The 24081-nt window shown below is 32.4% G+C and overlaps 2 protein-coding genes across 4 annotated transcripts in view; both read right to left on the reverse strand.

Moving 5' to 3' along the window:
• Positions 1-24081, reverse strand: part of LOC126750675 (tRNA (guanine(37)-N1)-methyltransferase) — a 53008-nt gene that overhangs the window by 15662 nt on the left and 13265 nt on the right. The gene's annotated exons all lie outside the window — the stretch shown is intronic.
• LOC126750677 (tubulin gamma-1 chain) lies at positions 7356-23951 on the reverse strand. The gene is made up of 7 exons (XM_050460355.1): positions 23762-23951; positions 23621-23701; positions 23374-23544; positions 15425-15659; positions 15173-15367; positions 14685-15111; positions 7356-7914 (listed from the first exon to the last, which is right to left on the reverse strand). The coding sequence occupies exons 1-7, from the start codon at positions 23808-23810 to the stop codon at positions 7735-7737; spliced, it is 1338 nt and encodes a 445-aa protein (XP_050316312.1). The 5' UTR covers positions 23811-23951; the 3' UTR covers positions 7356-7734.

Below are 24081 nucleotides of genomic sequence, written 5' to 3' on the forward strand. Positions count from 1 at the left end.
TCGTGAATTTGTCATATTACAGGCAATTAAAGAATTATACTAAGCACGCAATTAATCGCGAAAAAATTACTTTTTTCAAGCAAATGTCTATAGAAAAGGGTAAAGAATTTTGGAACAAAGCAAAAAAACTTAATTTTACTAAAAAAAAGATTGACCCTATTCCTGAAAATCTCAATTTACCCGAGGACTTAAATAATTTTTTTTCGAACACCGTGGGCCCTACTAATTCAACATCATTAGAAAAACTTAACTTTTATAATTCAAATACATTTAGTCACTTTGAGACAGAATTTAATATAAGTCTTATAACTGAAAATAAAACTGTCGATATTATAAATAAAATAGGGTCAAATGCAATAGATGGTGATGGAATTTCCATTAGAGATCTTAAACTATGTCTTCCTTTTTGTCTTAAGCCATTAGTCAATATTTTAAATTCCTGCATCTTAGAAAACCAATTCCCCGATGACTGGAAAAAAGCGATACTCATTCCCTTACCAAAAATACCTTGTCCAACAGATTATAAAGACATTAGGCCAATAAGTATTCTGCCTGTCATTTCAAAAATCTTAGAACGTCACGTATATAACGAAATAGCTGACTATGTTTATAATTTAAAAATTATTCCTGATTGCCAGTCAGGATTTCGTAAATCTTATAGTACTATAACAAGTCTTATCAGTATTGTTAATGATATCAGGTTTAAAGAGGATTCAAAGGAAATAACTTGCCTAACTCTTTTAGATCTAAGTAAAGCATTCGATACCATAGATCACCAAATGCTTTTGGCAAAACTGCACTATTATGGTTTTTCGGCAAATGCCATAAATTTTTTTAGCTCTTATCTTAAAGATCGGTTACATTGTGTCCGAACGGTGAATGATGGCGAATTTAAATTTTCAAGGTTTTTGTCATTTAAAAAAGGGGTGCCTCAGGGTTCCATATTAGGCCCCTTACTTTTCTCTTTATATGTTGCTGATATGAATAAGTGCATCGAAAATTCTAAGCTGCACCAATTTGCTGACGACTCCCAAATTTATAATTCTTTTAAAATATCAGACGTTCAGGTGGCACAGAATAAAATTAACGCCGACTTAAATCAGATTGCTTTGTTTGCTGAAAACCATAACCTCAAATTAAATGCTTCAAAGTCATGTGCAATGTTTTTTTCACAAAATAAAAGTCATCTTCTAGATTGCATGGAAAATTTTAAAATTAATATTAATGGAACAGCTATACCAACCGTTGCGGAAAAACGTAATCTAGGGGTTATATTCGATTCAAATCTCAGCTTTGCCTCCCACATTAAGAACAAAATTAAAATTGCTTACGGTCGTTTAAAAAACTTATATCAATACAAAAATCAGTTACCATCAAACACCAAATATTTGCTTTGCAATTCGCTTGTACTGTCTTTGGTGGATTATGCGGACATTGTATATGGCGACTCACTAACCGTATCTCTGTCAAGGACGGTGCAAAAACTGCAAAATAGTTGTATGCGTTTTTCCTTTAATATATCGTATAGAGACCACATTACTCCTTATCTAAATTCACATTTTATATTAAATATGAGAAATAGAAGGAAGTGTCATATGTATAATTTAATTTACAAAATAATTAAATCAGGTCAGCCGCCATATTTAAGAGACTTATTTTTTCACCATGATTATATACACAATGTAAGAAATCCAAACTTAATTAGAATTCCATTTCATCGAACATCAGGTTTTAAAAAATCATTCCAGTATGTAGGCATTCATATGTGGAACAAGTTACCGGATTACATTAAAAATAGTTCACCAAAGAAATTTATTGCATATGTTAAAGAAATTCTTCTTAATTCTCAACTAACATAGGCATTTTAACAAATTCACACCACCAAATTTTTATTAAAAATATAATTTAATTATTTTTATTTAATTGCAACCAAATTATTTTTGAGTTCTTATTTTTTAAATCAACACTGGTCTTGTTGATCTTGCAGGCATAAAAATAAAATTTAAAATGGTTCATTTTGGAATATCTATTCATTTTTGCGTCGTGTTGCCCTGGTTTTCCAGCCTCGGCTCGTGTTTTTTGCCGCCCTTACTCCTCTCTGTCTATTGCACAGATGGTACCTATATTAATGTAATTGATATAGTAAATTATTACACTATATTTTTTTTGTTTTTAGCTTTTATATGTTTTTAGGGTTTATTGACTTATTTTCTTAATAATTATAATTGGGAAAGTCTTTGTTCTTCTTTTAGTTGTAATTAGGTTAGTATGTTTTAACGGTCTGAGCAGCACATGCGCGCTAGCTCGTGTATGTGTTATCGGTTGTTTTATAATCGCAGTTCAGTCCGCATTACTCTTAGCATTGTGTAAATTCTTGTAATAAAAAAATGTAATTTTCTATGTACAATGTTTAAGTGGTAATAAAAGTCTTTTGAATTTGAATTTGAATTTGAATTTGAATTTATACCTAAATACTTAACGACGGATGTCTGGGATATCTGATTTTCTAACGCAATATTGCGAGTCGTTTTATGGCAATCTTCTTCAACTGCCTGCAAAACATTTAGTTGCTTCTCTTCTGATATACTTGACCGACCTTTCGTATAATTATCCCTTACATGACCCAAATCCCGATATTTCTGTTCTATTTTACTGACAGTACTTTGAGATATACGTGGCCTATCAGTATACTTGGCATGATAAATTTTACAGACTTCCATCTGAGTGCGCATCCTGTTTCCATAACCAATCATCATCAAAATCTCTATTCGCTCTCGCTCACTAAGACGTACCATTTTTTGAAATTTTAATTTTATCTTTTGATAAACTTAACACAAGCAAAACTTTGCTTAGGCATCTAAATCAAACTAAATTCAATCAAAATTATTTGATGTCAACAAATTGTGACAAGTTAACAATCAAAAACACCAACCACAAATGTAAATAACCAAACAATAACTGATAGGTTGCTTGATATAAATAACTCTTCCAAAAATAGCCTTTAATTGTGTTCAATCGTCAACGGTCGAGTTTAGGTATAGGACATGGTACATGAAATGTACTTAGAATTTGATGTAGAACCTAAATCTAAAATAAAAAATAGGTGTTTACATTTAAAAAAATTACGTTGATGACCGTAACTTATTTTTGGGCCACCCTGTATACATAAAATTATAGTAAGAAAACCCGCAGTTAAAAATAAAAATCGACATGTCCGAGCGTTTTTTTTTGAACATACCCCTGAATTTTAAATGAATTTATTCCAACCTTTACGTTCGCACTGTATTTAAATAGAATTTTATTTAAAAAAAACAATATGCTTATCAATTTAGAAATACCCACATTTAATTAAAATCGTTAATTTTGCTGAGAAAAAAATAAAAATTTTAAATTGAAATCTGTCATTTTTAAAATAAGGTTATTTTTAATAGGAAAAGTATGGCATAAATCTATGTCAATAAATTGTTTGCTATATAGCAGACCAGAAATCGTTTTTGTTTCAAGGCGATTCCTCTGCTTCTCTTACTTTAAACATTGTCTCTGTTTAAAGTAAAAAATCGGTAGAAAACTATGGTAATTCGGTATATCGTAAAGTAAGAGGCTAAATCGGTAGATCTACCGAAAAATCGGTAGAGGTGACAACGTTGCCAGTATCCCGTCCTCGGGCCGGCCAGGGCGGTGCTCTGTCGCAGACACTCGTCACAATGAAAACACGATCTGTATAGGTGGCGGTACGCATACAAACAATAAGAACTACCAAAAAAATTAATGTCAATAAGAAAGGTGCGAAAAAAACTTTATTATAGTTATCTTTGTGGAACTTGGGTATTGTTACAAATTATTCATAGTATTTTTATTGGGCTTCCTATCTCTAAATTATTGGAAGCATACAATATATACACCAGAAAAGAAATCTTTCAATTCAAGGTTATACTTCTTCTAGTTGTAAAATAATTAATTATTTGTAAGATTTGAGTGCAGCAAACTAACGTAAAATTAATTAAGCCGATATAAACGCTCTTGCATTCCAAAGTAGACTTAACTTTTTTGGCGTTTGATTAATTAGCAAGAATAAATATTAAATATTAATAGAAAATCACCAATTATATCGATATTTTTGTTGCTGTCGTTCTTAAAAATTATAGGATGAGTAGTAGTTATTTATCTAGTGGTTAATCTTATTCATATTTTGTGATACATTAGAGGATATATTCCACCTTGTATCATTTTGACTCTATAATTATTGTTAAAGGCATTAAATTAATGAAATCGAAATCCGGACAATATACTCTTCAGACCCAGGCGACAACGGTGTGTGCAATTTTTATTTGGTTCACTTGGAGTTAACTAGGGCACCATTTTAAGCTAATAATTATCCCAATCGTACTTGCCCCGCCAAAGGGGGCGCTAAAATAAATTGTACACAAATGTGTATCTTGGGTCCATATATCCTTTAAACTCGCGAATACCAATGTACACATTTGTGTACAAAATATTTTTCAACAGTAGTTAAAGTTTAGTATCTAACTAAAGTTAAAATAAAAAATAAAAAATATTTTTTAATTTTAAAAGTGCATTTATTTAATATGAAAAAAAACATAACATATATCGCTAAAGAACATAAAAGAGGAATCTTGTTTTAATTATGAAACTCAATAAAACAATCACGGTCTTTAACAACGCATAAAAAAATATTACACGAAATGCACTTGACTCGCGTACGTCTCGTACAGTCGGGATTTCTGCACCTCTGAGCCTCTTTAATATCCATGGCTTTTGGTAGATGCCGGGCTTTTGATTTTGCCACTTCAGGAGGAGGTAGAGGCACCCTTCCAGGCAGATATAGGTTCAAAAGACTCATCATCAGATTCAGATTCGGCAGTTGATATTCATTTAATTAGTGCTTCTGCTATGCGCATTTTAAATCCCATTAAATCTAGAATGTCAGTCTTTTTGACTTTTAATATTTCACAGTCACTTCTATACTGATTCCATGAGTTGACTACTGCACAATCCATGAAGTGTTCAAACACTCTTATTGGCCATTTTTTAGTTTTATGATAACATCTATAAGCTGCAATTAGTCGATTCAGTAAATCAAACCCTCCCATCAATTCATTGTAGCACCAGATATAGTACTGGTTGGGGAACATTTAAATACTGTTGATCAGGCCTCGAATATCTTCGACATTGATGTATTGGATTAATGCTGTGTGCTGAAGAGGCCATTGTTATTGCCTTATTGTCCATCCACCTAACTAGAGCTACCTTTTTATCATTTCTTACTTTTGTTTTTATCGTCCCTCTACCTAACTTTTTTAGTTCATAGTCACTAGGGAAAACCAACTTTTGGAAATCTGTTGGACATTGTAGTTCCTGTACCAGAAATTCCCTTTTCCCTTAGTTTATCTAATAAAGTAACGCTTGTAAAATAGCGGTCGAAATAAATGTTTGTTCCAGGTGAACAAGTTTCACTTAAACGCAATACGGCTCTACCCCCTGCACCTAAATTTTCCTTCTCGACGTCTTCTGGAAAATTAGTTGTTTTTCCTTGGTAAATTTCAAAATCTAAAATAGTTCCGTTTTTTGAAGCTAAAACACAGTTTTTTGGACCAGTGGGGTTGGGTTTTCGAGGAACGTACTGTCGAATAGCTAGCTACTTTACCCGAAAATGGTATTATTTGTTCATCAATGGTCACATTCTCCTCTCTCGGTAGCCGCAAAACTGCTTTATGAAAAGAAGTTATTATTGGACGCATTTTCCATAGTTTATCACGTTTTTGTTCTTCATCTGAAACTTCCAAGTTATTAACAGCATGAAGATAATTTCTTATTTTAAAAAATCTATTCCTGCCCATTGTATCAGCGATCAGTGGAATTTTAAATAATTTTGACCAGTACATGCGAATTCGAGGGTAACCTAAAACTCCCATTAATAATGTAATTCCGACGTAGGCACGTATTTCGGTCTCGCTTGCGTTAAGCAAAGTATTACAAGTTTGTTGAAAATGAATATTTGTATTTTCCGTTAGATTTTAAAAAAAGCTTCATCGAAGTACTGATGGAAATAATCAATTGGATAATAGTTTTTCCTTTCCTGAACATCAGGTAAAGGAGGAATGAGTTATGCAAAATCAGTCTCTAAATCGCAGCCCTCTTCTACGTCATGCCATTTTTGGGCCGGTACTTTTTGAGTTTTTTGCCTCTTACGCGATTGATTTAAGTTACCAACAGATTTCTTTTTTGGGGATGGTTTTTTTTTAGTGGCTAGTATTAAGTTATTACCGAAGGAGCTGCTGACATCACTTTCATTGTCTTCCTGAACAGAACAAATTAAGTTTGGAAAAACTCTACTAAGGGGAATTGAATCTTCTTCTTCTGGCATCCAAATTAATTGTTGGGATCACTGGTGATTCCCTGATAGATGATTCCCCATTTCTTGAAAAGTCACTGCTGGAGTCACTATCGTAATGGGCATTAGTAGCTTCAAAGTCGCTTTCTTCGTCAGTGGCAAAAAAATCGCTCTGATCCAAAATCTCCGCTAATTGTTCGTCGCTGTAGTAAACGTTCCGACCTAAAAAAAAATTCTTTTAGACCCTATGGCCACATTTGTGATAGGGACTTTTGGTCAATAACACCCAACGTACACAAATGTGTACAAACAAATTTGTCGTGGCGTGATTTACAAACAAAAATTAATTTATAATTTTTAAGGAATTTGTCCTAAAATATAGTCTTCCTAGATACTAATTTACTAGATTTCCAGCCTACATAATTTGTTTTTAAGCAAAATTTGGTACTTACGGCGAACCGGTTTGGCCTTTTCAGAATCACCTGTGCTGGTAGACGCCATAACACTTTCACTTTCGCATAGGTTGCCTGCCAGAGAACAAATGGCACTTGCGGGGCGTAAACAGACTGTTACTAATAGGGATTTATCGATTGAAATTTAATTTGCGTAAACGGTAAAGTCAAAAAATGGAGTTTTTTTTATTTTTTTTTTTTATTTTGAACACAAATGTGTACCGGGGGTCTGAAGAGGATATAAAATGTATTAACCTTCATAGAACAATAGCTTGATTTTTTTTTGAAGATTTGCAACAATATTGATTCATTAAGAATAGACATACTTTTAATTAAACAGTAAAGGTCCGGAATACCGGAAAACGTAAAACCGGATGAACCTAACTTCGCCTTACAATCGTAATTGTTTACACCCGAATCTTTAACGTAGATTCTTTTTGAGTTAGTTCACGTCGTAGCATTAAAGTCGCAAAAGATCCTCTTAAGCACGACACAAGTGCAAGAAAAAACACGACTTTTCTGCCAGCAACTTAAATAACACATGAAAAACATAAAGGCCAACTTTTATTAACTCAAAAATATACTAATAATCAAATGGCAACAACTATCAATAAATATCACCTAACATATATTAGTACAAAAACTATTTCAGATTCCAAAACATATGGCACAACTGATACAGATGACAAGGCCAAAATATTATATAGTCTTTAAGGATATCAAAAATATGAAACTAATACATAATGGATTTGTGCAACTATAACTATTATTGGATGGAACAAATTAATAATTTTAGCAAAATACTTGAGCAGTATATGACTAAATATAAAACAGTATGTAGTGAGGTTACAATACTTGCAAAATATGTCTTTTAAAAGTTCTATTGTTTTTATTTAAAATGTCATGATCGGTGCTCTTATTAACTAAATTTTAGTTACAATAATCTTCTCTAGTAGCAGCGATATATTCGTCTACGAGATCTTGCACGACCTCCCTGCTCGAATCTAACTCGTCAAGGTTTTCTTTGAACATTTCTTCTTTTTTGAATTGATCTAAAAAGGCCTCGCGTTTACGCAGTTTGTCGTATTGGATCAGGGCTCGGTCAAAAAGCTGAAAAGTTACACGGTTTTATATTGAGTGTTTCTTCTATAAAACGAGGCTTATTATACTGATTAAATTATGTGTGGTGACCCCTTAAATGAAAATCTCAGGCAATCTTTTTGTATTGATATGTTTAAAAGAAAAGCACTTATACACGTATTTAGTTATATTAACTAGTTCTAAAAATACAAGTTTTGTGTTTACTCATGAGGACCTTTTCAACATTTTTAAAAGCATTAAAACAACAAAAGCACTAAATATCAAAATATAATTGTTAATTAAAATCTGAAAGGAAAACAACACATATCTAGATTAACTAATATTACAAAATTAATTTCAAAATTGTATGTGATAAGTTCTTTTGTTTCAGCTGTTCTAGTTATATATATTTGTAGGGGGAATCTTATATGAAACTGCATTAAAACTCCTGAAAACGTTTCAAAATGATATTCTTCGATAATTCAAAAAGATTCAGGAAAAAACACATTTTTCCAATCTATTAACCTTATAAGATCTTCTCATTAAGACGTTTGTTTCAAACATTTGTTTCTATACATTTGCTTAAGCATATACAGGGTGTTCTGTTGATCACGTGAACAAACTTCTAAAGTAGAAAGAAAATCTCAAAAAAAAAAGGAAGGTTCATTTGAACATGGGTCCGGAAATGCTTCCTGAGGAAGCTAGAGCCCTTTGAAGATAATCTCTAAAAGCTAGTTTTCATTTTATAGCTTCAGAACTACTTTAGCTACCGCAACGATAATTTTGGGACATAAATTATTGTTAGTACGTTTATACTTTTGAATCTACTAAGCAAAAATAATATTAACCAGGGACATGGAAACCAGGGCAATTTTTGGTAAATTTAACCCCATTTCTCTAAGACTTCAGTTTCTGCTCATTTGGAAATCAGATTATGATGCTCATATGCTTTTTGCATAAAAAGGTGCTCTCGCTAAAATCGCTAAATATCACCGTTTTTGTAAAAATTGACTAAAAGTAAATTAAGAATCAGCATCAGAATTAATCATCTTATTAATAATGCTTAAGTTTGTTTGTCGAAAAGCGATAGTAATAGCGATAGTAAAATACAAATCTTTTTACGGGTTGTGGCTTATATCTTCTTTAGGACTGTATTAAAACAGTATGTATAATATCCTATTATAATTAACATCGTAAGTATAGTATAACATAGAAGTAAAGAGTTCACTAGGTTCTAGCCCGCATGGACGCTACTGGAAAAATAAAAAACTAAATTATGTATTAAAAATTAGTAGTAGATGCATAGAAACTACCTATTATATCAAATTTATCGTGAAAAATAAAGACTTTTTCTTATAATTTTATCACTCAAAATCTAATGATTTTCGGATAGGGATTTATTGCACAAACTTGCTTATTTTGAGGCCCTCTACAATCCCTCGAAGTTTATATCACTAATGGGCCCGTTCTCGATTTTTTTTTTTATTTTACAAATCGAAAGAAAAACACCTATAAAGTAAATTCCCAAATTTTTAGATTTTTATTCCTACTTTTAACCCCTTAAAAAAATTAACAAAGTTGCTCCACGCGAAAACGGGGCGGAGCTTCGGGTGACGTCACGATGCAGCAGACGAGACGGTACGACCGCGCCGCGGTATCGGGAGACGGCCAGAAACAGTGGAAATCGAATTAAAAAACGTGTTTGTTTAGTCTGTTGCGAGTATTCGTGTGGTGTTTTCTGTTCTGTAACTTTTTTTAATTTAATTTCTGGTGTACCATGAGTGACAAAAAAACTACGAGGAAATATTGTATTGTACCTGAGTGTCCTAATACCTCAAAAAATGCCCCTGAGAAACTATTTATAAACGTGCCTTCTGATCCTACAGCTAGGAAGGTTTGGCAAAAAGCTATGCGTCGAGAAGTTTTTGTTTCTGGTAAATCACACGTTTATTGTTGTGAGGATCATTTTGATGTAAGTTAAAGTTTGCGATGATAACGCAGAATAAAAAATATTTTATATCTTTAACCTCTTTTAGGTAAAAGAAGACATAGAAAATTATATGTATTTAAAAACTATGAAAAAAGGTAATATTCTTATTAAGCCAAATGTAGTACCGAGATTTTTTGATTGCCAAAAAAGTCGAGTAACAGCACATAAAGCGAAACAGTCGAAGTTTTTACAAAAAAAAGAACAGCGGTCTTTGATTCATAGTTTACTACTTCCTGGGACTTCTGCTGAAATCGAGGATGTTGAACAAGAAGATAACGTGACAAGCGAAACAGAACCGAAACAAAAAGATGTAGGCATTCAAGTTTTATTTAAGGTAGAAAGTCGCAGCAAGGGAATTCAATGTAAGCCAGATGATTTGGTGCCAGTGGAAAAAGAGAAGAAAAAAAGAAAATGTGCATTTAAGCAAAATGATTCGAAGATAATGCGGTTTCTTTTCTTCCTATCTTTTGTTTCTTTTATTCTATCTCTATTTCCACTAGCGGCTCTACGTCCACATTTAGCTTGTCACAGCTAAGTATGTCGGATTCTGACAATACGCAATATATGGAGAATATGGACTTTTCAGAAGAAATACGAAAAAGATCTACGTTTTTAATAGAAAGAAATCCAAAACTTTATATAGGTATTCCTAGCCATTCATTGTTTATTGTAAATATTCTAGCGCAAAAATGTAAATTAGATAGATTAGATATTTTTTTAACTTTCAAAAAGATAAAACTAAATTTATCCTATAGAATATTAGCTGACGATTTTGGCATACAAGTTGCTAGGGTATGTAATATTATTCAAAAAACTATACCTTTATTAGCAGGTTACTTTTATCCATTTGTGCAATTTAAATCATTAAATGATGTCCAAGAAAAACTTCCTATTCCCTTTAGGCATAGATATAAAAATGTTCAATGTATTATTGACTTACACAAAACAAAAAATACTTATACAAAAACCAAGCAACCCAATACTACAGTTCTTTCATGGTCAGAATATAAAGGTTGTAACACTATGAAATATTTAATAGCATGTACACCAAATGGTTTTATTTCTTACATTTCTAGTGGCTTTGGTGGTAGAACTACTGATAAAATGATAGTTGAAGAATCAAATTTTTTGGCAAAATTAGATCCAGGGGCTCAAGTAATGGCCGACAGAGGGTTTAAGCATCTCGAAAATCAACTTTTAGCCAATAATAATCAACTGGTTAGACCACCATCTGTTTCATCAAGTCAAAAAAGTTCGAAGAATGAAGTTACAGAATCAAAAAGAATTGCAAGCTTAAGAATACATGTTGAACGAGTGATTTCTCGAATAAGGGAATTTTCCATTCTTCAACCTCATGCTAGTGTTCATTTAAGTTTAGTTAAATATTTAGATTTAATAGTGCAAATAGTTTGTGGAATTATTAATTTACAAGATTATTTAGTGAAATAAGTACACAGAGTAATATTTTACATTATTTTATTAAAAATGTTTTCCAACCAAAATTTATTCAGTTGTTTTATTACAGATTTCACAAGTCTTTTTTCATCAAAATCACAATGTTTAATTGTAATTTTTTTTGATTTTTCAAAATCGGGATGTGAGATGACAAAAATTCCATGCGCTCTATTACTAAGATACATTTGTATCTGAATTTGATACAAGTATTTTTTCTTAATATTTCCGTCGGAATCTATGTAATTTAAACATGACTTTTCGGTTGTTGGACTTTTAATTTCAACTACAGATGTACTATTTATAGCATCAGGAGAGGCACCTATTAGAGGATTTTCTTGAGAAAGAAATATTCCTGCTTTCGAGAATTTTTGCCCCATTTGGTTTTCCAATACTTTTAAAATGTCACTTTCCAGATTTAATCCCCTCTTCATTGCTTTTGTTTGAAAAAGTTTTGCCCCTAAAATGCTTTCGACTAAACATCCATCTAAAACTCGACATCTGGTCACAGCATAAGCCTTTGATGCAGATATCTACTTCTGGCAAATTCCCAGAATATGCCTTTATGAAGCCTCTTTCGATTGAAAACATTGCACAAAACTCCACTAATCAAAACAATAGTTTAACTAATAATAATAGTGTTTTATTACATTCAGGCATCAAACAAAATAGACCCTTTTTTATAGCGGCGAACTAGATAATAACAAATAATAACATCAAAAACACTGAAATGTCCGACTCAAAGGCGTTCGGGGTCGGCCGCCCGCAGAGAGCTGCTGCGGCGTGACGTCAAAAATGGAGGAAGCGGCTTTTACGGATATTCAATATTTAACGTCGAATATCTAAAGATTGGATATACATAGAAAGCTGAAATTTTTACAGTTTATTTAGGATGTTAAGTGTTGTTGAATTCTATGAAAAAAATTGCGAAAAAAAAAAGTCGGCAACAAGCCCATTATGAAACACTCTGTAACTGCACTTAAATAGAAGTTATATAGTAGGCTTGAAAAAACCATAATTTTGGGTCTAGCGCCTTTTATAACGGAAATACAGGGCGGTTCAGCAAAAATACGTTTCTTTTTAATTCACTTATGGTACACTTACTGGTACTACGGTACACTAATCCTAAGACTACCAAAATTTAAAAAAATGTACTGTACATTCTGTTCATTTTATAATTTGCGTGTATGCTCACATGGTTTTTGTGCACTGGTTTTGTAAGGTTAAAGAGTACTTGGGATACCTTAAAGAACCAAGGATATTTGTCATAATTAAAAGAAATGAACATCAAAAGATGATATTTAGATGTTATAGTAACAATTTAATAACATTATTTATGTTAAAATATCATGATGATCAAAAGTGTTAAGATCTACATCATTCTGATAATAACACTGAATAATATTATAAAAATAGTGTAAAATATCCTAAAGTAATTAATTATATTTAATAAACGTATATTTTATAAACACCCTGTATTCGTTTAAAAGTGTCTCAATCGCCCGAGAATTATCTTACATCCTTGAAAATCTATACCCTATAAATAGAATAACATAAATAATAAAATAAGCAGAGATTGAGAGAGACCCAGAAAAGTAAAAGAGGCAGTGAGTGCTAGCACTTCGGCTTATAAAGAGCCATGTACATAGAGTGGTCATAGTTGACCAGGTGTGGTGGTGTTTGTCCACAAGGTGGATGTTAGAATGGTTGTGATTGTTTTGTGCACAGGTTAATCATGTCGAAATGTGAGTAATATTTTATATTGTTGTTATATAAAATATTACTTTTTTGTTGTTATAATATTATTTTATGTTGTTGTATAAGTCCATGGCTAGAGTTTTATGGTATACCAGAGTTTGTCGCTGTTTAGCGAGGTATTACCAGGTTGTGGTCGATTGTGTGATTTGGATTCTAAGATCTCGGTATATGTTATCTTAGTTTCCGAGTGTTGAGATGCTTACTGCTTAGCGGCAGTGGAGCGTCTGGGGTAGCCTTAACTATTTTAGGGGACACTAGCTAGTCGTCGAAGAAAGAAGATATATATATATGTAAATTATTAGCAAACATCTAATCAAGGGGACCGAGGTTCCCCGGTGAGTAAACTTAATCTTTATTAGATAGGTCAGTACAGTAAATCGTAAACATTTTTGTTTCATGGTACTCTCAATCTCTTGCTGTATACATGGTGGAGCTCGCTGAATGAATTGCATTGTCAATACTCACGTAAGTTTAATTTTAAAATACCCAAATTTTAATAGTCAATAGTAAATAATAATAGACGTATATTGTTTCTCATAAGGTGCGTGTGGTTGCAAGAATAGTGCAAACCTTGTTTATTTTACCGAAAAATTAAATAAAATCCGATCATTGATTCAGTTTATGGCGCGGTACGTTGTTGTGTTTTTATGTGTTGAATTAATTTACTGTTTTGTAAACATAATTTATATAAATAAATTTTAATTTAAAGCTTTAGTGGTAAAAATGAATTGGGTGCAAAGTTAAATTGCAGAGCCGTTCTGTAGCCGATCATTAAATGATAAGACTGAGATAAAAAGACTTGGCAGGCCTACTCCGCCTTTAAAAATAGAACAATCTGTGTCTAGCAAAGAAGGACTTTTATGAGAACGTTTAATCCTGACTTGCACCTGTTGTTTATTGTTTGGAGGCGAAGTTTCTTGGACAAAAGTAGGTTTTACTGATCGGCAACACATATGAAGAATGTCGTACAATATTCACTTTTTGGAAGTGTCAATGTAGCGGCCCAATTAAGTGGTGCATATCGTCGAAATATTGACCTGCATAACGAACAGGTAAAACAAAATCGATATATTTTAAACATTATTATTAATTGTGGACGTTTTTGTGGAGCTTTCGAACTCGCGTTAAGAGGACATGATGAGTCTATGTCATCTTCTAATCCTGGGGTTTTCCGAGGCTTGATTGATTTTAGTGCTGAATTAGATGGTGCTCTAAAACAACATTTACAAAAAGCATCAGTATTTAAAGGTACATCGACGACAATCCAAAATGATATTTTCATGTAAAAAGATTTTATTGCCAAGTTACCCTTCTGTTTAGTAACATTTGTTGTATAATAATAAATTTTGGTGTTTTTACTTATAATAGCCTTAGGAACGTCTGCTGAATCAAAAAAAACATATATAGATCTAATATTTGAGAGTCTAATAAATCTTGCCTACCCAGTATTAAGTTAAGAAATCAGTTTGTTATGCGTTAAAATATTTAATAACTTCTCACAAAATATCAAGTTTGTAATTGAGTAATTTTCTAATATTAGTTAATCATTGTTGTCATAACAATCTCATCTTTAATTTGTCTTTCACTATAATGTACTTACCGAACTAATATTTGTGTGATTCGCTAACATAAGCCCAGACACCCTATGCGCAGTAGACACGTATGGACTCTTCCTAGACAGTGCCACCTGTATACTGGCAGGTCCCCAAGGAATAAACTGAGCCAGTTTCCTTTCCCTAATTCTCTGCAGAGATTTATGCACCTGAGTGGGATCAACCTCACCCTGAATAATATTTAAAATAGAGATGAAACAGTGCTGGGAACTCCTGTCCTGAGCGGTGGAAACCATCATATTCTTGGGCTGCAGCAAACGCCTCATAACGTCCAAAACTGTAGTTTTTCGGACACTAGCTTCGTCTGTGTCTGTAGATAAGGGGGTGTAGCCGGTCATTAAGAAATGAAGACGAGGGGTTGGGATCAAGGGGGCTAAAAGACCCATGAGGTCATTGTTCATATAGGAAGGGTACCTAAAAATTCAATTATTCAATTAAAATGAGTTAGATATGCAGAATTACAGGTTAAATTTACCTTAAAGTGGTGGTAGATACAGACATGATTGTGCTGACCAAACTGTTGATTTGTGTGAACGTGGGGTTTTGAATTTTAAGTCTGTCAGCTGCGATTCTGTTAAGGGCAGTATTATCAAGAACTACCACTGAATCTGCTGATTCTGTAAGTCTTTTTAAGGTGAGTAGGGAGTTATATGGCTGAACTACTACATCACTAAAAATAATAACCTTTTAAAATAATAATGTCACCAAGAATTTGCTCCTGTTCTACCTTATTTCATCTAAATTTGGAAAAACACTATATGTTTGCACTAGCTTTTTTGGAAATCTGTCTGAGAGTTTTTCCAGAATATTTGAGCCCATGCCAGAGCCAGTACCGCCTGCTATAGAGTGGCACAGGACAAAACCCTCCAGGCTGTCACTGCCATCTGCTTCTCTATCAATAATATCAAAAATTTCTTCATTTAGCTTTTCACCTTGCGAATAGCCAGAAGCCCAGTTATTTCCTAAAGAAAACATGAATTCAGTTATTAACCATATGGGTAAACTTTTGGATCTGATCTTTACAGACACCCCCCACAATATCAAGGTATCTCTTATCGATCAAGCATTGTGTAGGCTTGATTGCTATCATCCAGCTTTGGACATGCAGGTTATCATGGGAAATATTCCCACATGTAAAAATAGAGCTAAGACCAAAATCCATTTATTTGAGCGTGCAAATTAACAGGAAGTTACTCAATATTTTGCTTCAGTCGACTGGGATCAAGTGTTTCATCGTAATACTGTTGATGAAATGGTGGATGAATTTTATAGGCATATAACATTTGTTGTTGATAAGTTTGTGCCCAGCAAGACTATTATGCACGAAAAGTTTCCATTATGGTACAGTCAAGAACTGAAAAACAAAATTGCTTATAAGAACAGGCTTCATAAAAAATATAAAAGGTCAGGTCTACAAGGGGACTACGATAATTATTCTGCGGTTAGATTAGAGACAAAGTACCTCATGGATTTGTGTTACCTTCTCTTTGTCACTAATACAGAACAAATGATACCAGATAATATGAAGTATTTTTGGTCCTATGTTAACAATCTGCGTAAAGATAAAGGAATACCAAAATCTGTGGAATACAAGGGGATGACTATGGAGACTCCCGAGGAAGAATCTGAGGCTTTTGCTGACCATTTTGAATCCCGCTATTCGAATTTTTCTAACAAATATATTACATCTGGTGTCTGTTCTTTCACATCATATTTTTACCAATGAAGAAATACTGGGCAAGCTTAACTCATTGGATGCAATAAAGGATCAGGACCTGATGGAATCTCACCAGATATCAAAAACTATTCATTTGTGTAGGTTGAGCCTCTTCGGTAAATTTTTCAGAGGTCATTTGATACATCTTTATTTCCCACGTATTGGAAGCTGTCAGTTCTATTCCCTATTTTTAAAAGTAGATGCAAAATTGAGATTGGAAATTATAGGGGTGTTTCTTTGCTTTCAGTTTTCTCCAAAATATTTGGTCTTCAATCAATTTTGACTGATGAAATTTTTAACACCTTCAAATCCTATATTTCTCCGAATCAACATGGCTTTTACAAAAGTAGATTAACAGCGACAAACCTAGCGGATTTTCAGGATTTTTTGAGTGAAAATATCGAAAAAGGCTATCAGATTGATCTTGTTTACACCGATTTACAAAAAGCATTCGACAGTGTATGCCATGGTCTGTTGATAAAGAAACTTGAAGCATTGGGAGTACATGGATCATATCTGAAGTGGATCGATTCATATTTGAATAGTCATACTCAACAAGTCAAGCTAACTTCAAGGGAAATTCGAGTGACTTCTGGAGTGCCTCAGGGATCACATCTTGGGGCAATTTTGTTCCTTTTATATATAACTGAAGCTGTATCTGTTTTTAAACACTGTGAATGTCTTTTATAATTATGCTGACGATGTAAAATTTTTTCAAACTATTGACTGTGATGAAGACTGTTCCTTAGTGCAACTAGATTTAAATAATTTTAATCAATGGTGTGTAGAAAATTTTTTGAACCTTAATGTTAAAAAATGTAAAGTTATGTCCTTTCACCGGAAAAAAGTTCCTTATAATTTTACATATACATTAGACGGATGTTTGCTAGAAAGTGTAGACACTTTTAATGATTTAGGCGTTATTTTTGACCATCAATTGACTTTTAATGCTCATGTTGATAACATCACGATGAAGGGTTTTAGAATGCTAGGTTTTATTATGAGACATTGTGATCAAATCACTGATATTAGAACCATAAAATGTTTATACAATAGTTCAGTTTGTAGTGTTTTAGAATACAACTGTATTGTCTGGTCACCATTTTATAACATACATATTAGTAATCATATAGAAAAAGTTCAAAATAAGTTTTGCAAATTTTTACTTTATAAACATAGGTTCCCTTACGAAACTATTTGTTATAACATTAGATGTCAGCTAGTTGGACTGCAAACTTTGGAAATTAGAAGAAATAATGCCAGAATCTATTTTTTGTTTAAATTACTTAACAGTAAAATAGATAGTTCTTATCTTTTAAATAGGATATTATTAAAAATCCCAAATAGGGTTACACGTCAAAGGATCCTTTTCTATGAACGATCTCACCGTAACAATTATGGAATTAGAGGGGTAACAGACCAACTAATAAAATTGTATAATACGCACTATAGTTCGTATGATCTATTTACGGGAGTAGTAATAGTTTAATAGTTAATCTTGTAATAGTTTTAAAAATAAGGTTATAAGAGGAACAGGGGGATAAGTTAGTAATGTAATAAGTAGTATATGTAATTACCTGTTAAGGTGTTTGTAATTGAATATATAAATAAATAACTGCAACTATATCAATAATGAAAATTTATTTGTTAATTGCTTTCATTTGGGTCAACTGATTTATTATGTTTAGGTAGTTTCACTTTATGGAATGCATATTGAAAAACCAAAGTTCTGATTGGTGATTTTTAGACTTATATACAGGGTTACTGGTAATTCGATACATTCCTTTGGAGATGTGATAGGGGAGGGGGTAAGAAGTAAATTGAACCCTAATATGTATTATGCAAAAGTTGATAGTTTTCGACATATTTAATTTTTTCTGTTTTTCTTCAAAATGTAGACCTTAGTGGTTTAAAAGGCAGTTTCCAGAAAATCCGCTGTATATTTTTTTAACTTTTTAGGCAAAATACATGCTCAACACAATAGTGTTACGTTTGTAATGGTAAAAGTCCCGCAAATAGTTGTAACCATAGGTAAATTCTCGATGCAAAGTGTAATTTTTTTTTCTTAAATAAAATACTACACTTTCTAGTGGATATTTTTTGAAAAAAAATTATGCTACATTCTTCAAAATTTCCTTAAAACTTCCTTATTACCTAAGCTAGCTCACAGGATACAAATGCTTAAAAGTTAGGTGACATGGTTTTGTATTTTTATTATAAATTGTAAAGTAACGCATTTATCAGTATTTACCTTCACAAATCTTGTTCAAAATGAGAGCCTCTATTGCGACTACAGGCTCGGCAGCGCCTTCTCATTTCAGTCTTTGTTGTTCTAGTTGTTATGGTATTCCTGATCTGCTGGGCAGCGTTGGTTATTCTTTGGATAAGATCTTCCCGGGTAATTATTGGGGTTGCATAAACCAGTGCTTTCATTTGACCCCATATGCTATAATCAAGCGGGGTTAAGTCAGGGCTTCGTGCTGGCCAAGCTATTAGACCTGACCTACCAATCCAACGATTCGGGAAACGTTCATCTAGGAACTGCCGAACTGACCGCCGAAAATGAGCTGGACAGCCATCATGTTGAAATATCATTCGTCCTCTAACGGCGAGAGGAATATCGTCAAAAAGATCTTCGTAGGTCATGTCGTAAAAAATTTTCATAAATATCCCCGTTTAAATGGTCTGGGAAAAAATGTGGTCCTATTACATCCCGGCCAATAAGTCCCATCCACACATTTACAGAAAACTTTCTTTGAAAACTGGTTTCTCTTGTTAAACGGGGATTTTCTTCGGCCCAAAAATGAAGGTTATGAAAATTTGTAATGCCCTCATGACTAAACTTTGACTCGTCCGTCCACAAAATGTCGGTTAAAAAAGTTCTATTGTCTGAATCAGAATTTATAATAAATCTGCAGAATTCTACCCTTCTTATCGGGTCCCCTTCTTCCAATCCTTGAACAGGCGTATAATGATAAGGATGGCTTCCCATTTACCGAATCGTGGACCAAACTTTCCATTGCGATGATCCTGTTTGCTGCACTACGGCATTAGTGGATGTGGTTGGATCGTCTTCAAAATGTCTTAATATTTCCTCCTCATCTTCTGCTCGATATACGCGAGGAGCGCCAGCGTCACCTCTTCTTGGTTTTACGGATCCAGTTTCAGCGATAGCTCGGTAGGTCGAAGCGAAAACACGGACATTTGGAATGCGGCGGTTCGGAAAGCGACGTTGGTATTCTCGGCGAGACTCCGCGGCATTACCATTGCAAAACCCATAAACAAACATAATATCTGCATATTCAGCGTTAGTAAACGTGGCCATAGCGCAGAAACCAATAGAATACCTTCTTTGAAAACACGAGAAAAATAAACTCGAAACTCGTAATTTAACTACTTTCCACAACAATTATTGCTGTCAGACTATCTACACATCAAATTTTTAACAATAAAATTAAAAAAACAAATTGTTGCTATAGTACTTAAATACCATAGAAGTAAATACCACTTGGCATTTTTCAAGTGCGTTCTTACTATTAATAATAAAAATACAAAATTCTGTTAAAATTTTTGGTAGCATTTATAGCCTATGAGTTAGCTTAGATAATAAGAAAGTTTTACGTAAATTTTGAAGAATGTAGCATAATTTTTTTTCAAAAAATATCCACTAGAAAGTGTATTTTATTTAAGAAAAAAAAATTACACTTTGCATCGAGAATTTACCTATGGTTACAACTATTTGCGGGACTTTTGCCATTACAAACGTAACACTATTGTGTTGAGCATGTATTTTGCCTAAAAAGTTAAAAAAATATACAGCGGATTTTCTGGAAACTGCCTTTTAAAGGTCTACATTTTGAAGAAAAACAGAAAAAATTAAATATGTCGAAAACTATCAACTTTTGCATAATACATATTAGGGTTCAATTTACTTCTTACCCCCTCCCCTATCACATCTCCAAAGGAATGTATCGAATTACCAGTAACCCTGTATAATAATAAATATTATTACTACCAAGAAAAACCTTAATTTTTGTATATATTTAAGTATTTTCAAGAATATTTATTCTTGAAGAGTGTCTATTCTGAATTATGAGTGGCTCATATCTCTCTCACACTTTTTGTATATTCTCTGGTGTATTCATTATCTTAAGGTTTATTGTTAATATATGGTTTATCAGATTAATGAGTCTAGGGTCATCTCATTTTCTTGCATTGCTCCTGTTAGGTACTGCCATGAAAATAAAGCACAACACTTTATGTAGTGTCATGATGCCTCTTTCATTTCATGAAATTTAAGTATTGACAGGTACTTTAAGTATATTAATAATAATTTTTTCATGTCAATACAAATATAAATAAGTTTACACAAGTCAGTAAAATAGAATAACAGCTATAAACATATGATTCAAAATAAATTAGAAACAAAAATTTAAAATGATGAAAATAAAAAAATAGTGAATCACAGTTTTAAAATTATGAACACAAAATATGGCACACTACATACTTTCATAAATTAGAATGTAAAATGCTGAAACAATATAATAAATGGACTAGTCACAACATATTAAAATTAGATTCTGGGTATTGCTCAAATTCGTCGACAATATTCTCAAACCTCGTAAGTCAATTTTGGTTCAAATTCGTTTTTTTACAGCAAACCAATCCTCATATGTTTCTACGTTATATTACCGTACCTCACATAAAAATAAAAATATTTTAACCTTCATAATACAAACAAACCAAACCTCGTAAATTTTATTGTCCAAAAATAACAATCCAAACCTCATATATGGACATTCGCGTGCTAGAGGTGGTTTTCGCGCGCTTTAAAACGATATTCTTAGACCTCGTATGTCCGTTTGTTTACATTTAAAAAATACGTTTATAATTGCGTTGTTCTTAGTAGTCTCAGTTTTTACGTGCTAAACTTTACAATAAATTGTGCTAACATGTCTGGAAGAGGATTAAGAATGTTAGCACTCGTTCGAAATAATCTTTCACAACTTTACATTGTTTAATAATGTTACACACGCAGTTACCTGTTACGTCTGGCATGAGGGCGAGGGAAATGTTACAGCTAATGAGTTTTCCTCGTGCATTGTAGACTATATTGAGAAAAATCATTATGAACAATTATGTGATTTATTTCGAACACACATTTTTTAAAGCATATTCCAATTTAAAATATTATAGTTCTATTCGTCCCGGAAAAAAGGCAGGTGATCCAGTTGTTACAGACATAAGAGCCTTGAAGTATAATGGATCAAACCTTACTATTGAATACAAATTGAAAAAGACAGATATTTGGCAGCCTATACCTCAAAGACCAGGGAAATTTTTAACTAGAAAGCCTGTGGATTTATATACCACTGCTCCTGGAATTCAAAAGGACAAGTATGACCACTTGCAAGAGCTAACCAGAGTTCTTAAAGCAGACTACCATCTGTTTTACAAAAATTGAAATTATTATTAATTTATAAATATTATAAGTTTTTGTTAAATATTTCACAAAGTTTGTAAGTAAATAAAATGCCTTTATACCTGATTACTTGTTTTCTTTTTTTTAGTTCCCTCACAAACCTCTATTCAAACTAACTATATTAAACCTCGTAAATCATATTTTTCTATATAATTCGGTAATATTAGTCCAAAAACAAAAAATTTATACCATATAATTTTTATAAACAAAATAAATACAGTATATAATCAGTATATTTTTGTTTTACTTAACACATTGTAAATAATACCGTTTTTGAGCTCTCCTGAAAAGTTCCTGTTTCATACTTACGAGGTTTGAGAATATTGTTGACGATATATAAAATGCATTATCTATAAGATATTTTTTATTCTTTTCTTAAATTGGTGAATAGGCAGTGATCGGACATCAGCTGTTACAACACTAAAGAATTTAATTCTTCTTAGCATCCAGTATGCAGAAACTAGATCAGATTTAATTCTTGGAAGAATATCTCCATGAATATGATATAGCTGTAGATTGTTCTTTATGTTCTTAGTGGTCCAGTTAGATTGTAATTATTTCTGATTAGAAGTCAATTACCATCACAGTTCTTCTATATATTTTTTCTAAGCATAGCTTCTTTCATTCCTATCAAGGACTTGTTCTTATTGACTATTGCAATTGGTCTTTTTTTTATATATGTTCCAGCCATCTCCTTCTGTTTCCTGTTTTTGCCTGTTAGACTTTATAGATATACTTATTCTTATGATTCTAAGTCTAATTGAGGAACTTCAAAATTAATGATTTTTTAAGAATTTAGAGAACAATAATTAATGTTATAGCTACTAATACATCAAAATTAAGCTATATTAAAGTTTATTAAAACAGGCTATAGGTATTGAGTTCATTTAATTAACTTATTTTCTTTTTATAATTAGGTAGAAAAATGTTATTACCTAAGGATATATTCATAGTCCTATATCCCTTATGCCTTATTGAATAATGCTTAGAATTTATCATTGAATCCAAATACCTAGTTAAAGCATTTTTATTTTTTCAAACTATTGTTTTTTTAATAAGATTTTCAATTTATGTTTATTAAAGAATATATTGCTTATATATTATATATGATATTGATAGGGTACAGAGACATTTTCTAAGACACATAACATTATAAAATTATTATTGATCAAATACATTCAGCTAAGAAAATTATATGGTATTGAAAATGTAGAGAAAAGGAAAGTTAATATTAATTGAGCATCTAAAAGTTTTTTACTCATGTAAAGTAATAAATAGATAAACCATCTGCTCAGTGAGTCAGATACCAAGTACAAGAAAATCCCCACTGTTTCATGAATTATATTGCAGCACTAATTATGTCAAGAATATGAAGAGAATCAATACATTCTTCATACCAGAGCCATTTATTATTCAATTACAAATTATGGCAGGTTGAAACACTCTATATTGTAGCAAACGGAATTCTTACACTCACCAGCTCCACCTCCATTCTTAGACAAAAATACATTCTCCTGATTATAAAGTTTAGAATATGGCGAGTTTAAGATTGTATTTATAACCCTTGGTTCCAAGTCAAGAAGCACTGCTCTTGGAATGTAGTGCTCATCATCTGCCTGATAGAAGAAGACATCCTTTCTGTCTATGCCTAGAACAATAGATTTAAGTATTTAAGGCATTAAGGGGATTCAAAGGACCAGCAAGTTGCAGGAAAATTTTCTTACCTTCAGTTGCAAAATCTTCGAGTATACCTTCAGGATTTATGCCATGTTCTGTACAAAGACGCTTCCAGAACTCAAAACCAACTAAAAATTTACAAAAGAACTAATGAAAAAGAGTACTGCAGAACATGAAAAAACACTTACTCTGGTTGCCGCACTGGCCCAGTTGCAAAGTTATCATTTCGCATGGCATTATGCTGGTTCTTAACGCACTTTTTGCACAGAATTAATAAAAAAGAGGAGAAATTAGAAGAAAATTTGGGAAATATTCGTTTTTGTTGTTTAGTTTTTTTCATTTGACAAGTTTGTAATTTTAAACTGCGCATAACCTCTTTTGATTGGCGGCAAAATGACAGTGACAGACGGTGGAGAGTGGGGAAAATCGACATTTGAAGTAGGAACGGGAAAAAGTAGGGCTGAGAATTAGTGGAGGTAAGTAGATCGAGATTTTTCAATCTAATTTG

The sequence above is a fragment of the Anthonomus grandis genome, chromosome 2 (genome assembly GCF_022605725.1).
Source record: "Anthonomus grandis grandis chromosome 2, icAntGran1.3, whole genome shotgun sequence".
Taxonomy (NCBI): Eukaryota; Metazoa; Arthropoda; class Insecta; order Coleoptera; family Curculionidae; genus Anthonomus; species Anthonomus grandis.